Source organism: Oculina patagonica, chromosome 10 (genome assembly GCF_052425735.1).
Source record: "Oculina patagonica isolate OP01 chromosome 10, crgOcupat, whole genome shotgun sequence".
NCBI classification, from domain to species: Eukaryota; Metazoa; Cnidaria; class Anthozoa; order Scleractinia; family Oculinidae; genus Oculina; species Oculina patagonica.
In genome coordinates this window covers 11,453,689-11,465,925 of record NC_135767.1, presented here as the reverse complement: position 1 = coordinate 11,465,925, position 12,237 = coordinate 11,453,689, and the positions used below count along the sequence as shown (strand labels likewise).

The 12,237-nt window shown below is 37.4% G+C and overlaps 1 protein-coding gene across 1 annotated transcript in view; it reads left to right on the top strand.

Moving 5' to 3' along the window:
* The first annotated feature begins 438 nt into the window (after positions 1 to 438).
* Positions 439 to 12,237, top strand: part of LOC144628466 (uncharacterized) — a 32,186-nt gene continuing 20,387 nt past the window's right edge. Inside the window, exons 1-14 of the mRNA XM_078486560.1 lie at positions 439 to 1,116; positions 1,833 to 2,672; positions 2,956 to 3,050; positions 3,852 to 3,989; positions 5,075 to 5,177; positions 5,412 to 5,590; positions 5,675 to 5,878; positions 6,584 to 6,685; positions 6,913 to 7,201; positions 7,739 to 7,936; positions 8,576 to 8,807; positions 10,253 to 10,409; positions 10,854 to 11,039; positions 11,633 to 11,811. Coding sequence (XP_078342686.1) covers positions 765 to 1,116; positions 1,833 to 2,672; positions 2,956 to 3,050; positions 3,852 to 3,989; positions 5,075 to 5,177; positions 5,412 to 5,590; positions 5,675 to 5,878; positions 6,584 to 6,685; positions 6,913 to 7,201; positions 7,739 to 7,936; positions 8,576 to 8,807; positions 10,253 to 10,409; positions 10,854 to 11,039; positions 11,633 to 11,811 — 3,254 coding nt within the window. The 5' untranslated portion in view covers positions 439 to 764. The remainder of the gene's footprint in view (positions 1,117 to 1,832; positions 2,673 to 2,955; positions 3,051 to 3,851; positions 3,990 to 5,074; positions 5,178 to 5,411; positions 5,591 to 5,674; positions 5,879 to 6,583; positions 6,686 to 6,912; positions 7,202 to 7,738; positions 7,937 to 8,575; positions 8,808 to 10,252; positions 10,410 to 10,853; positions 11,040 to 11,632; positions 11,812 to 12,237) is intronic.

Sequence of the window (12,237 nt, the reverse complement as noted above, 5' to 3'; positions counted from 1 at the left end):
TAGACACACGAGATATTCGAACTTCAACTTACTTTGCCCTTATTTTAATTATAAGAGACAAACTGATGGTGGAAGAACTTTTGCAGTTCAAACATACCAAGCATAGAACAGCCTGCCACTTGAGCTAAGAAAAAAACCCTTCACTTAACAGTTTTCGAAATAGTTTTTGCAGTTCAATTTTAAGAACTGACCATTTTTTAATTTAAGATTTTATTTCAAATACAGATTTTTAAATTAGTTTTAAAAAGTAGTTTTTTAATTGATAATTCGTTTCTTATATATTATTGTATATCGTAGGTTTTTTATTGTGTATCTTAGATTTTTTAATACTTGTAAATAGGAGGGCCACAAGTTTGTTAGTTTTATAGCTATTAAGTGCTACCCTCTATAAATAAAGACGTTACTTACTTACTTACTTGCTTACTATTGCATAGAAGACGCTTAATCACCACACTAAAGTAGCCTAAACTTCATACAAAATTTCATGAAAATGTTCTTTTAATGTTTATGACATTTGTCGAGTTCCTTGGAAACATTTTAAAACTGCAGCACGCATGCAAACTTCTCCAGTGCAACGAAAGCTAGTAGCTAACTTAAAATGCGAAGTGACAGGGCCATGTTTTTCAAGCCAGAGGGTATACTAAGAGAGCAAAAAATATATTGAAAATTATTTAACGGATATATTTATGAACTACATTATGTACAGTTATTAAACTAGCAGACACATCAAAAAATATGAACTATTATGTCCTTTTTTATCTTTCATGTCTACATGGGCAGGAAAATACTATGTTTTTGGATACGCCTGGCACAGCTGGTATTACCATAAGTATGGTGCTCTCTCAAGCCAACCTATTTTCAAGGACAGCAACTACTGCTACTTTCGTTTCTATTACTTTCTCCGTAACCAGGCATCACTGTCTGTTTTCACTGAAGAATTAAATGGAAACAACTTGACATCATTGTGGTCGACAAGTGATATTGTAAACAACTGGAAAATGAAAGTCATAAAGCTGCCGCAAACGTCCTACAATTACTCGGTTGTTTTATTTGGTTATTTCCATACCAAAGGCGCCGTGATAATAGATGACACGGAGTTCATACCTTGTGACTCGCGTAAGTTAATGTATTTTCTTTAGAGAGGAAAGGGCTCCGAGGGTACTGTTAAAAGTCTTTAAAATACAATGGCGCGAGTAAAAAAAATTGCGCGTGAAAAAATCCTGATATAAACAGTCGAAAATGTTTGGGTGAGCTCGAAAGTACTTGCATCATGTAACCTCAAGCCTCGGGCGACTTTCGAATTCTCCCAGGCTTTCTGTAGTGCACTGTTTGTTTGGCTATTAGCTATGAGGGTCCCCAGGGGTTTAAGGGAACAAGGGAACATGCATGGCCGTTAACTGTCTGGGAACATGAAACCAAAAAAAAGAAAATAAGGAACACGGAAACATTCTCTTTTTGACTTAAAACATACTGAGTGATTAATTTTACCAGTGAAACAATATCTAACAATTAGTGCAAAGCAGACAAATGGAATCTATTTGAGTGATAACAATTTCACGGTTGAAGTAAAATCACTTCAACTTAGCTTGTTGTAAATAGCTTATTGATGTGGTTTTCTTTTCTTCCTCTTTGTATTCGATTTTTTGATTGACACCAAAAAGGTGAATGAATCAATGGCAGATTACAAACAAACAAAGAAATAAAAAACCTAGAAAAGCTAGTACCAGTGGAAGTGCCCACATTTGACTTGGGTTGTAATACACAGTAGTTTCATATTCATCTCTAGTGCGTCAGATAAAAAAGTATAACTTCTATTGCTCTTTTTGTTGTAGCCGTTTTCAGGTACATGTATCGTGTAACGGAAAGCATTTTCAGTGGCAACGTTGAGCAGGGAATAAGCTTCACTTCCACTCAAACTCAAAACCATCTTCTCAGGATAGAGCGGTGCAAAATCACGAACAATGGTAATAAATCATCAGGAGCAGTTTATCTTAATGGTGCAAACCAAGTCTTCGAAATATTCAACAATTACGTGGCTGATAACAGAAATGGAGGCATTTATTCCAAAGTACTTAATGAAGAGTCAGCATCCAGCCGGCCAGTAAGCCATATTCATGGTAACACAATTGAATCCAACAGAGGAGAATCTTTACTCCTGCAGGGAGTAACTGGCCCTTATCTGAACGTTAAAGTGACAAATAACTATTTCTCTCTTAACTTGGCTGTGGATTCGGATGGTTCAGTAAACAGTGTTTGTAAAATAACAAATTTACGGGCACGTCTTCAAGGAAATTTCTTTTACAACAATATTGGGCAAAATGTGTTGGAGTATAGCTTCCCTCAAGTGGCTGTTACAGCTCTGCGCTTGACGAACAACACTCTGTACAAGAATAGTGCATTGGGCCTCAATGTGAAATATGGAGTAACGATTCTTTGTAACGGAGCAGCAGAAATCCATGGAAATGCCATGCAAAATCCCAGCAACCGTTACCAAATAAGTTCAACATTACGAGGAGGCCAAGGTATTGTTAATGCCACTTCAAACTGGTGGGGAGAGAACTTGCCCGATGCGATCTCCTCCCTTATAATTGACAAGACCAAAGACTACCGGCTGTCGTTAACAGTTATGTACAAGCCGTTTGTTAAGCTACCACCTCAGAAAGTTATCTCTGGTAAGCTTCATTTTTGTTTTGGTAGTTTTTAAAAGCCTTTACGGAATAATATAGGATGGAATGTACAGGCTTCTCGAGAAATTGCTTAATTTATGTTCATGTTTATTCAATTTAGTTTGCTTGAAAAATTGATCTAAGGGCTAATTTAACCAAAAAAGTTAAGAATTCGCCTTTAATAAGATGACAGTTGCAAGAACAAGTAAAAAGGGAAAAATTTGCCAGCTTACAAATAGTTTTGATGTGTTTCTTCTTCACTTATGAGAAAAACATCAATTTTTTTCAGTGTCTTGCCCACCAGAGTGGATAAAAGACAATGAGCTGTGTTTCTTGTACAAAGGAGGTTCCTTTACTTTTGTTGAGGCTAAAAAGTATTGTGAGGTACGCATGAAGGAGACTCGTCGAAGCTATACTTATTTGTTATTTCAAGTTATTTGAATTAGTTTGGTTAGAACAATATCAGGACGCTTTATTGAAGAGAACATTTTGTACAGTTAACATAATTTGAGAATTTTAAGATTACTAGAGAAAGTAACAATTAAGTCAGCCCATAATTACCCCTCAAATTTTTGCGACAGGCTTGGAGAAAAGTTTTAAAAGTTTTATTTGTGAAAGCAAGGAAATGGATTACTATTATAGTAGGGGAATTTCGTCAAATTTGGTCAATTAAAAGAAGGTCATTCTGGCTGTAACTTGAAAGGTACCTTAAAAAGGCTTCAGTAATGTGCCTGGCCTTGACGCAACACACAAGCGCAAGCACAAGGATAACAACTTTTATTTCACCGTGAAAACGGCTTCGACGCAAGCAAAAACACAACCGCATTGAATTTTGATGCTTGTGCGTGTGCTTGCGGAAAGCAAAAGCACAAGGGTCGATTTTTTCCTTTTCTTGTGTTTGCGCTTATGTTTGCGCTTGTGCTTGCGTCGCTTGTAAAAACCAGGCTTAAAGGGGGCAGGCTTTATTATTAAATCATAAACTTAATGTACAAAAAACTATTATTTTGCTGGCGTAAAAAGGTTTTAAATTATCATTTTTTATACATTTAGTTCGACAACTAAGATCGCATTTTGCGCTGGCGCTTTAACAAACAGTAGCAAATTAAACCGTCTAAGTAACCGACTGCACCAGCGTAGTGGCGAAGTAAATGTATATATGCTCATCTCTTTATAAATCGTTTGCAGAGTTATGGTGGAAATATTATTGCCATGTTTTCGGGCGAAGACAAAATGCTCGTGGAAGATTTAAGAAGAGAAGAGTCAACGCTTCGCCCGACTGTACTACCTTCTCTGTGGACTATTAAAAGGAATTTCATAACAGAGGTGAGACAGATGCAGGATATGTCTGCACTTAATTATGTGTGGCCCAAGAGAATTTCGTTTTCACTTAGTAATTAGGTTCAAATCAGGTTACAGAAACCTTAGCAGTGAAGCGGCATGTTAATTTTGTGCATTTAGACAGCAAACGTAAAGTTTCTTGGAATTGAGTATTCAATAAGTAGATGAAAAACTAAATACATCCTGTTCGTTGGTTTCATCTCGTTTTTTTTTTTTGCTCGCACTCGATAGAATTTAAGAGAAAAGTAGGTCTGGAAGCAGTCTATAAGTAAATCTGTTAGAAAACTTGAGAAGAGCCTTCGTTTTTGATGAGACTTCGTGCAAAACCTTTTTTGTGAACATAATTTTAATTAAATAAGATATAAATAGCATCGAACTCGGAAAAAAAATAATTTTTTTTTCCGAGTTCGATGCTATTTATATCTTATTTAATATCTTTGTTACTCACTTTGGAGGTTGGTTGGTTGCATCTTTGTAGAGCATCCGTCCTATGGAACACGGAGGGTCGTGGGTTCAAATCCCATCTGGAACTCGGATTTTTTTTCCGAGTTCGATGCTATTTATATCTTATTTAATATCTTTGTTACTCACTTTGGAGGTTGGTTGGTTGCATCTTTGTAGAGCATCCGTCCTAGAACACGGAGGGTCGTGGGTTCAAATCCCATCTGGAACTCGGATTTTTTTTCCGAGTTCGATGCTATTTATATCTTATTTAATATCTTTGTTACTCACTTTGGAGGTTGATAATTTTAATTGCAGGTTTATTTTTATGTTAATTGCACACATTTTTAGTATGAAATTGTTTGCGACTGGGCCTCGTTTTTAAAAAGAGACGAAAGGTATTTTTAATTAACCAGTCAAGGCTCATTTCGTTTTTCATTAATTTATTAACTTATCTCTCTCTACATTGACGTTTTGTTACTTTTCATGAAAGACGAAGTTAAATTATTGTGGAATTCAAGTAAATTAAAAGCAGCTTAGAAGAAAGTGATCGGATGAATGTCGCCATCACATCCAACACTAAAAAGCCCCTTAACTGTTTTAATATGTGTTTTAAATTCTTGTCACAGATCAGTAAAGAGAGTGGAGTGTGCTCTGTTGTTGATAGCAGTGGAAATATTACAGAATCTCATTGTGATCGACTTCATCCATTTGTTTGCGTAAGGAGGCCAGGTAAAATTAAGCAAGTACTTTAAGGCAAGCAATTCGTGGAGAACAGCTTTTTTAAAAATATAATTATTACTCTGTGCAGTCAATTTGTTATTTTGCAAATTTTATAATTCATAGCTGACGAATTATCCGTTTGAAAATAAAGATTATCAAACGCTCCAAAGGCAGCAGTCGGGAAATTGTCTAGTATCACCTTTTGAGTCTTTAATCCCCAAAAATCTCCTTTTTTCCTGGTAGTCATACACTGCCCAAATGGCTGTTTCCACAATGGAGACTGCATAGGTGCCATATGTTTCTGTTATCCCGGATGGACTGGAGAGGATTGTTCCCATTTTCACTGCCATGACTTGCATAACTGTTCTGGTAATGGTGAATGTATGGGCCCTAACACCTGCAAGTGTTTTCCGGGGTATTTGGTGAGTTTCATTTCTTTTGGTCGCATTTTATTCCTTTACTTCATATTATCTTGGTAAAAAGAGCATCGAGCTTTTCTTTTGTAGGGTCTTGGTTGTACATACTCCTTCTGCGAAAAGTACGAAAGGTGCTCTGATTGCGTGACAGATCCTTTTTGTGGGTGGTGTGACAGCTTGAATTCATGCCTTGGAGGTTTTGCTGAAGGACCTCCGAAAATAAGCTGTCCTGATTGGTTCTACTACCATTGCTATACCGTCGGAGACAAGCACCAGTGTACCAACAATATACCGGTAAGTTAAAAATAAACAGTAATTGAAACTGAGAAACTTATAGTTAGAAAACATTTGGCAATCTACTATGTTGCAATTGGTTCCCGGCCTTCAGTAAGAAACTCCTTGAATCTCTCTTCCTTTGCGTTCTAAACTCTTTCAAGGTATTGACATGGTAAGGTGGTAGTTTTATGTTAAACCCGAAAGCTGTCGCTAAAAAGATTAACTAGTAAGCTGGGCTAAGGAAGAACAGCAAACCAAAGGAATTAGTCGAGTAAAACAGGGCTTGACCGTCTCGTCCCATGCCGTCTTGCCTTGTCATGTTCAAAATGATCTAAGTGCATCGGTCCCTTAACCTACTGCGATCACGCTTTCGATAAGCGGAATTCGCCGTACGTTAAACAAATCTACCGAATATGCACCACTTTAAAGGGAAGGGGTTGTTATGTGATGGTGAGTGTGGTGAAAACCAATTTAAACGCTTCTGTTTTATGGTGTTAGGGTCGAGTAAAAGTATCACAAAATCTTTAGCACTTAACGGGCAGAATCTACTCTTTCGAGAGCGAGTGTCACAATGGACCTTGGAAACTTCAACGAAAAAATAAATAAACACATGTTCAAAATCAAAAAATTGTACACCTGTACAAATTTCTAAATGGATATCTGCATGCATTTCTCATGTCAACATGTCACGATCTTTTGTTACATTAAATCTTATTGTTTCAGACTGTTGACTGTAGCGGTAACCACTGCAACTTCCGGGATGGAAGAGCAACTACTGAATCATGTCAAAAGTGTCAGGACCTCGAAAAATGCTACAAAGTCACAGTAAGAAATGTAAATTTATGTTTGTCATCTTGAATAAGAAGCATCTTAGATTGTCATTTCAATGTCCATCTTGTGGAACCGTCAATCTGTTAAAAATGTATACTATTTTATTTGAAAATCCAAGATGATACACAGCTTAGCAGGCAATCTACTAACTCTCTACCTTGGTTAAGGGTTGTGACTTTAAAGTTAATAATAACTGACCACAAATTACACTTCATTAACAGGAAGAAGGCTTCTGTAGAGCCTGGAATGAGACTCGCTGTCCTGGTGGTCAAGTTATAGTGGACTACAAAGACCCGCAGAGAAGTAATAACGTGGAACTTGCTAAAAATGTGAAGTTTGTCGAGCCAAATACCACAGTTATTTACTCCTGCCCGGTGATCATGGCCGAACAGGAGAAAATTTCTCTTGTCTTTGTTGCAACAAATACTCTGGATGTTCAAATCGGCGACATACTCTGCAGTCCTCAAGCCGGGGGAATTATGCATAAGATAGTAGCAGAAGTGACAGATGGTGAGCTTTATGAACCTTTTCAACTAAAAAAAACAACTATTCTGACCACTAGACTTTCTGTACTTAAGAGTCACTGTAAAAGCCAGCGTGGAATTGATTTTATTTTTAATGTGTGGTGACACAAGTGTCATATGAAACATGTAAAGCATATCATTTTTACTGAAGAGACATAAATATTAGGCAATCGACTCCTGCTCCTTTTTGGCCAGAATCCAAAGCGTACTTTCTTTGACAGTTTGACCGTATTTGTAAAGAAACGGTTCAAGAAAAACCTTTTTACCTGAACGAATGGAATGGTACCAAAAAAAGAAACAAATTAAAGTACTTTGAATGTGTCGGATGATATCAGCTGATACCAAAATAGTCTGAAGGTAACCAAGATCTGGACGTATTGCCGCAAGTCGCCCCCTTCTGTTTACAAGTGGGTTAATCCCTGCTTCTTAAACAAACCACATTAAACTCGTCTGGAGATGAACACCTACTTGCATGTTATACGCACTGACTATATTTTTAAACTAAATTCATGACTTTTGATAGGCCCTTTCAGGGTGATGATGAGCACCCCAGCAGGGTTAGAGGAAGTCATAAAGTATGCAGACTTCGAAAAGGAAGCGTCAGTAGAAGATGTAGACGATGAGTCAACTCTGGAGGATGAGCCGGATGAAGAGGACGTGCAATATCTTATGTCTGGCAACATCACTGTTAACGAAAGTCGAATAATTGTCCCTCCACGTGGTGAGTGAATGCCACAAGCTAAGCAACAATTAATAGCAGTGATACAACTATTTTTAAGTTATCTGAAGGAAGTTTTATACTAGACAACACATCTATCAAGTTTTCTCTTAATTTGTTGCGTTATCTAAAGAAATCTATGCCGAAATGAACATCTCTCACAACGTTCTTGTTGCCGCAATGTAATGCAGAAAGTAGATCCTGGTTCTACTTTTTGCAGCGATTGAGGTAACACTGCAATATATATAAACACTCCGCTTCCAATATGACTTGCAATGACGCAACCAAAATTGGGCGACACGTTTCACATACATGAAGGAAATTACACGAGGATCATTTTTAGCCTGCGTGGTACTAGTTGTGGCCTTAGTATCTTTCTAATCTTGCCTTCCTTTCCTTGGTTTAGTAGCAAACAGCTTCTAAACTTCTATCATTGCTGCTCCCGATCTTTATACGTACCTCTACAAATGATTCTGATTATTCAAATAGGAAATAGCACCTTGAACACAGTGTAAGACTATTGCAATGCAATGCAACTGCGAGTTCTGCAACTTCAACTGAATTGTTGTTGTTGTTGTTTTAATTAATTGATTGATTGATTGATTGATTTTATTTTGATGCAGTTTCTGTATTTATTTTCAGCAACATACAAGTGCCTTGGACACACGTACGAAGTTAGAGGCCTACTTGTACATTCGTATTACCTAGTGATAGAGAAAAACCTCACTACCCCCAAGACGGGCGACATTCTAGTATCTAATGCGAGTGATGGGTTTATCGAGACTGTTGTTGCAGTTCATAAAACCAACGACACAGCTTACTTGGAGACTAAACTTCTGCGATGCAGTGGAAACTCTCAGTTGAATGGCACAAGGTATGGTGGTGGTTAAGTCTTAAAAATGAATTTGGAAGATTTTGATTTCTATATATTTGTCTTGATCTCGCGACCCTTCAGCTATACTGCAGACTGTATTTTTTTAATCATATCTATAACAAAATTCTCGATTTTGATTGGTTCTGCGCGAGCCTATTTGTCGCGTAATCAGCGTCCGATCACGTGGGTGTCCAATTATAGGTTTCAAAAAATTCGAGCAACTTCAAATTGGATACCTGTTATTGGACACCTACGCCATTCACACGTCAATCATGCGCATTTAAATGGATTTTTTTGCTGTTTCCCTACTTTTTGCACAACCAATTAAATTTACCTTTGACTTTTTCCTACAAAAAAGGTTCCCAAAGGCTTCCTAACCTCGAATTTTGTTATTGCTGATACGATTAATTAGTAATTGGACCTCGTGTCGTACAATTCATCAGAGAGTAATCGTGCTCGTAATTTCAAATTGGCCACGCGCTGCGCACTCGGCCGATTTTGAAATGACTCGCCCGAATACTCCCTGAATTCTAATCCACTCAGTCCAATTACTATTACTTATCGCGGTGAAATAATCGTATCGTATCGCAAAGCTTTATCATGATCATCACCATCCTCGTCGTCGTCGTCTTAATTTGTCACCATCAACACCGATGGCACTTTGGCAAGTAGTATGTCTTTTATTAATAATAATGATCATTTTACCTTATCAGAAGAAACTATTTATTCTTGTGTGTGCTGAATCACAGCTATTTTAATTAAGGTTGTCGCATGAATGCATTAAGGTCCTGACATATATAGATATACAAAGGGACATGTCACAGGCACATGTACCGGGGACAAAATAACAACATGCACATAAGAAGATGTAGCGGGGGACGTTTTGCAGCGACGGGACCCCTCGTGTATGCTGATACTTTCTCGACGTGTACATTTGCTCCTTTTTTTACGTCGCTGCCGTATGTCACTCAGTGTGTCAGCAAAGCCTAAGCCTGTTCCACAAAAAAAAAAGAAGAGACATCACAAGTGCTAAATACTATACCAATGGGATACACTAGGAAATTGATTTCCAAGGTTTTCTTTTTGATTTAAAAACGATACCTTCAGCCAAACACTCACGTGATTTTTCCGAAACATAAAAAAAATTGAAAAGAAAAAAACTTACAAAAGCAAAAACTATCATGAAGGCCGAAACAATCAAAACTTCTCGTAAAAAATATCTTCTTGAATGTGTCTTTCCACCTGTACGCAAAAATAAAATAAATACTACACCAGTCAACCATTTGGTCTCGCCGGGTACGCTTTGCGATTGGATCCGAGAGGTTCTCTTGAGATAGCTGAAACCTGGATAACCTGCGATCAGGCGCCGCGAACAACAACGAAATAGCTAGATGTCTGTATTTACCTTTTCAATTCTTTGTACTTGTTTTTTTTTAACCAAACAGACTGAAGCAAAGTAAAGAAAGATTTTCCAAGTCAGTATTTTGTAGTGGAGGAGACAACAACCCAGGACTAATATTTTCCGAAGCGAAAGAAGGTGTTCATCATTTTGCTGTTAACGACTCGATTGTAGGGAGACCTAGTTATGGCTTCATCGCAAAGGTACTGTGTTTCGGACGACGTTCAAACTGTACATTGGATAAGTTTAATAAATTAATAAGCAGTGTGTTAGAGGTCTAACATTTTGACTCCTTGCCTTATCTGGTTCGTAATGAAATAACGCCAACATGTTTATAGACAGACTGTTTTAACGTCATGCAGAACCTTGCCCCATATTTACTTGAACGCAATCATTAAATTTTAGAACCCGCTTCACATTTCCATAAAAAGGCAATGCCCTACCAACCCTCTCCCCTCCCCCCAACTCATGTTTTGCTTCATCTTTTTCAAAGTTTGCTCTCTTCTCGTAAAACAAAGAATTTTTTAACGCTTGGGTGGCAATAGAAATCCCTTTTTTGCAAATAAGGTATAACAGAAAAATACTATTCTGTTGGTGTTGTTGTGCATTTAATTTACTTTCTATCTATTGTTTTTCTTCTCCCATAGGTTATAAATGTCAATTCCAATGGCGATTTTTACTTTGTGGAAGTAATTTCGGCTCAACTGGATGGAAATGGAACCATTGGAACCGCTGTAAATTTAACGAACTTAAAAAACCACCACAGAAGGACAAAGCGTTCAACAGCGAACGTTGATTTGGCCAGTTTTCAACCTGGAAGAATAAATCATAAGGTATCAAAACTTAAACAAACCGCGATATCCTCTTATTTTAATGGTTTCAAAAGATCAGCCCTGCAATGTGTTAGATCTTTTAACCATCAAATATGTCTTATTGATATCATAACCTTACCGTTCCTCCAGTAATAAAAGACACTTAAACACGAGCAAAGGCTATTAACTAATAATGAATTCAGCACAAAAAGGGCTAAATCGAAGTCTTGAACTTTAATGAACTGCCCCGTGACCCGTTTAGCTTCGATAACTGTTTTGAAGCTATTTGAAAAAAGCGAACTTCGTCATCAAACATTTACGCTAAACTTAGCTTAATAGCTCACAGCAACTTTTTTTTTTCGTTACCTCTCGTCAGCATGACCCTTCGAACGACCCTTCACAGGAGCTTAGAAATCTTTTCTGGATGTAAAAAATTTAAGAATTTCCAATATCTCATAAAACAGTTCAATAGCGTCCATCCATTTTTTTCCTCGTACGGTTTAAATGGCACCATCAATTTCGTTTGTAGAAGTTTTGAGTCCTATTTCTATCCCTCCAAATAATAGTCGTTTTTTGAATTGTCGTTAAGAGTCTTTCGCACTCTTGTTCAATAGATGCTGTCAACGGGAAATGCACGATTCCAGGTCTCTCTATTCATGTACCTTCGTCTGACTGCTTTTATTGAAATTGAGAAGACGTGGACGGGATTAGGAATTAAGGACGCTTCTGCCGGTTTAAAGTTAGAGGGAAACATGGACTTCTCTCTGGACTTAAGTATTGATGGGGAATTAAGGTTTGTAGTTAAGCTTGTTACCGTAATTAGAATTCTAGGGTTTTCGCTTGGAGTTCGTAATAGCTTTATATTCTCACAGCTTGAAATTCTTCCAAATAGTTCCTTTCCAAATTCAGGTGTAAGACAACTACAATGACTTAACTAGTATGTTACCACTGCCAGGGTGTTCCTATAATTTTAACAGATGACAGCTAAGCTAAATGTCTAAATTAAACAGTTTAAACAACTTCAAAAAAAAAAAAGTTTTTTTTTTTCTTTTCTCCCTTTTTTTTTTGTTTTTGGAGACCCAAACAAAACCCCCCCTTTCCCTCTCCTCGGTGTTTGGATATCCCAAACACTGCCTCTCGTGTTTGATATGTTACTCAATATTTTTTTAGGGCAAGGGTGGGGCACTGTTCTAAGTACTCGATCTGCTTTGTCGGGAGC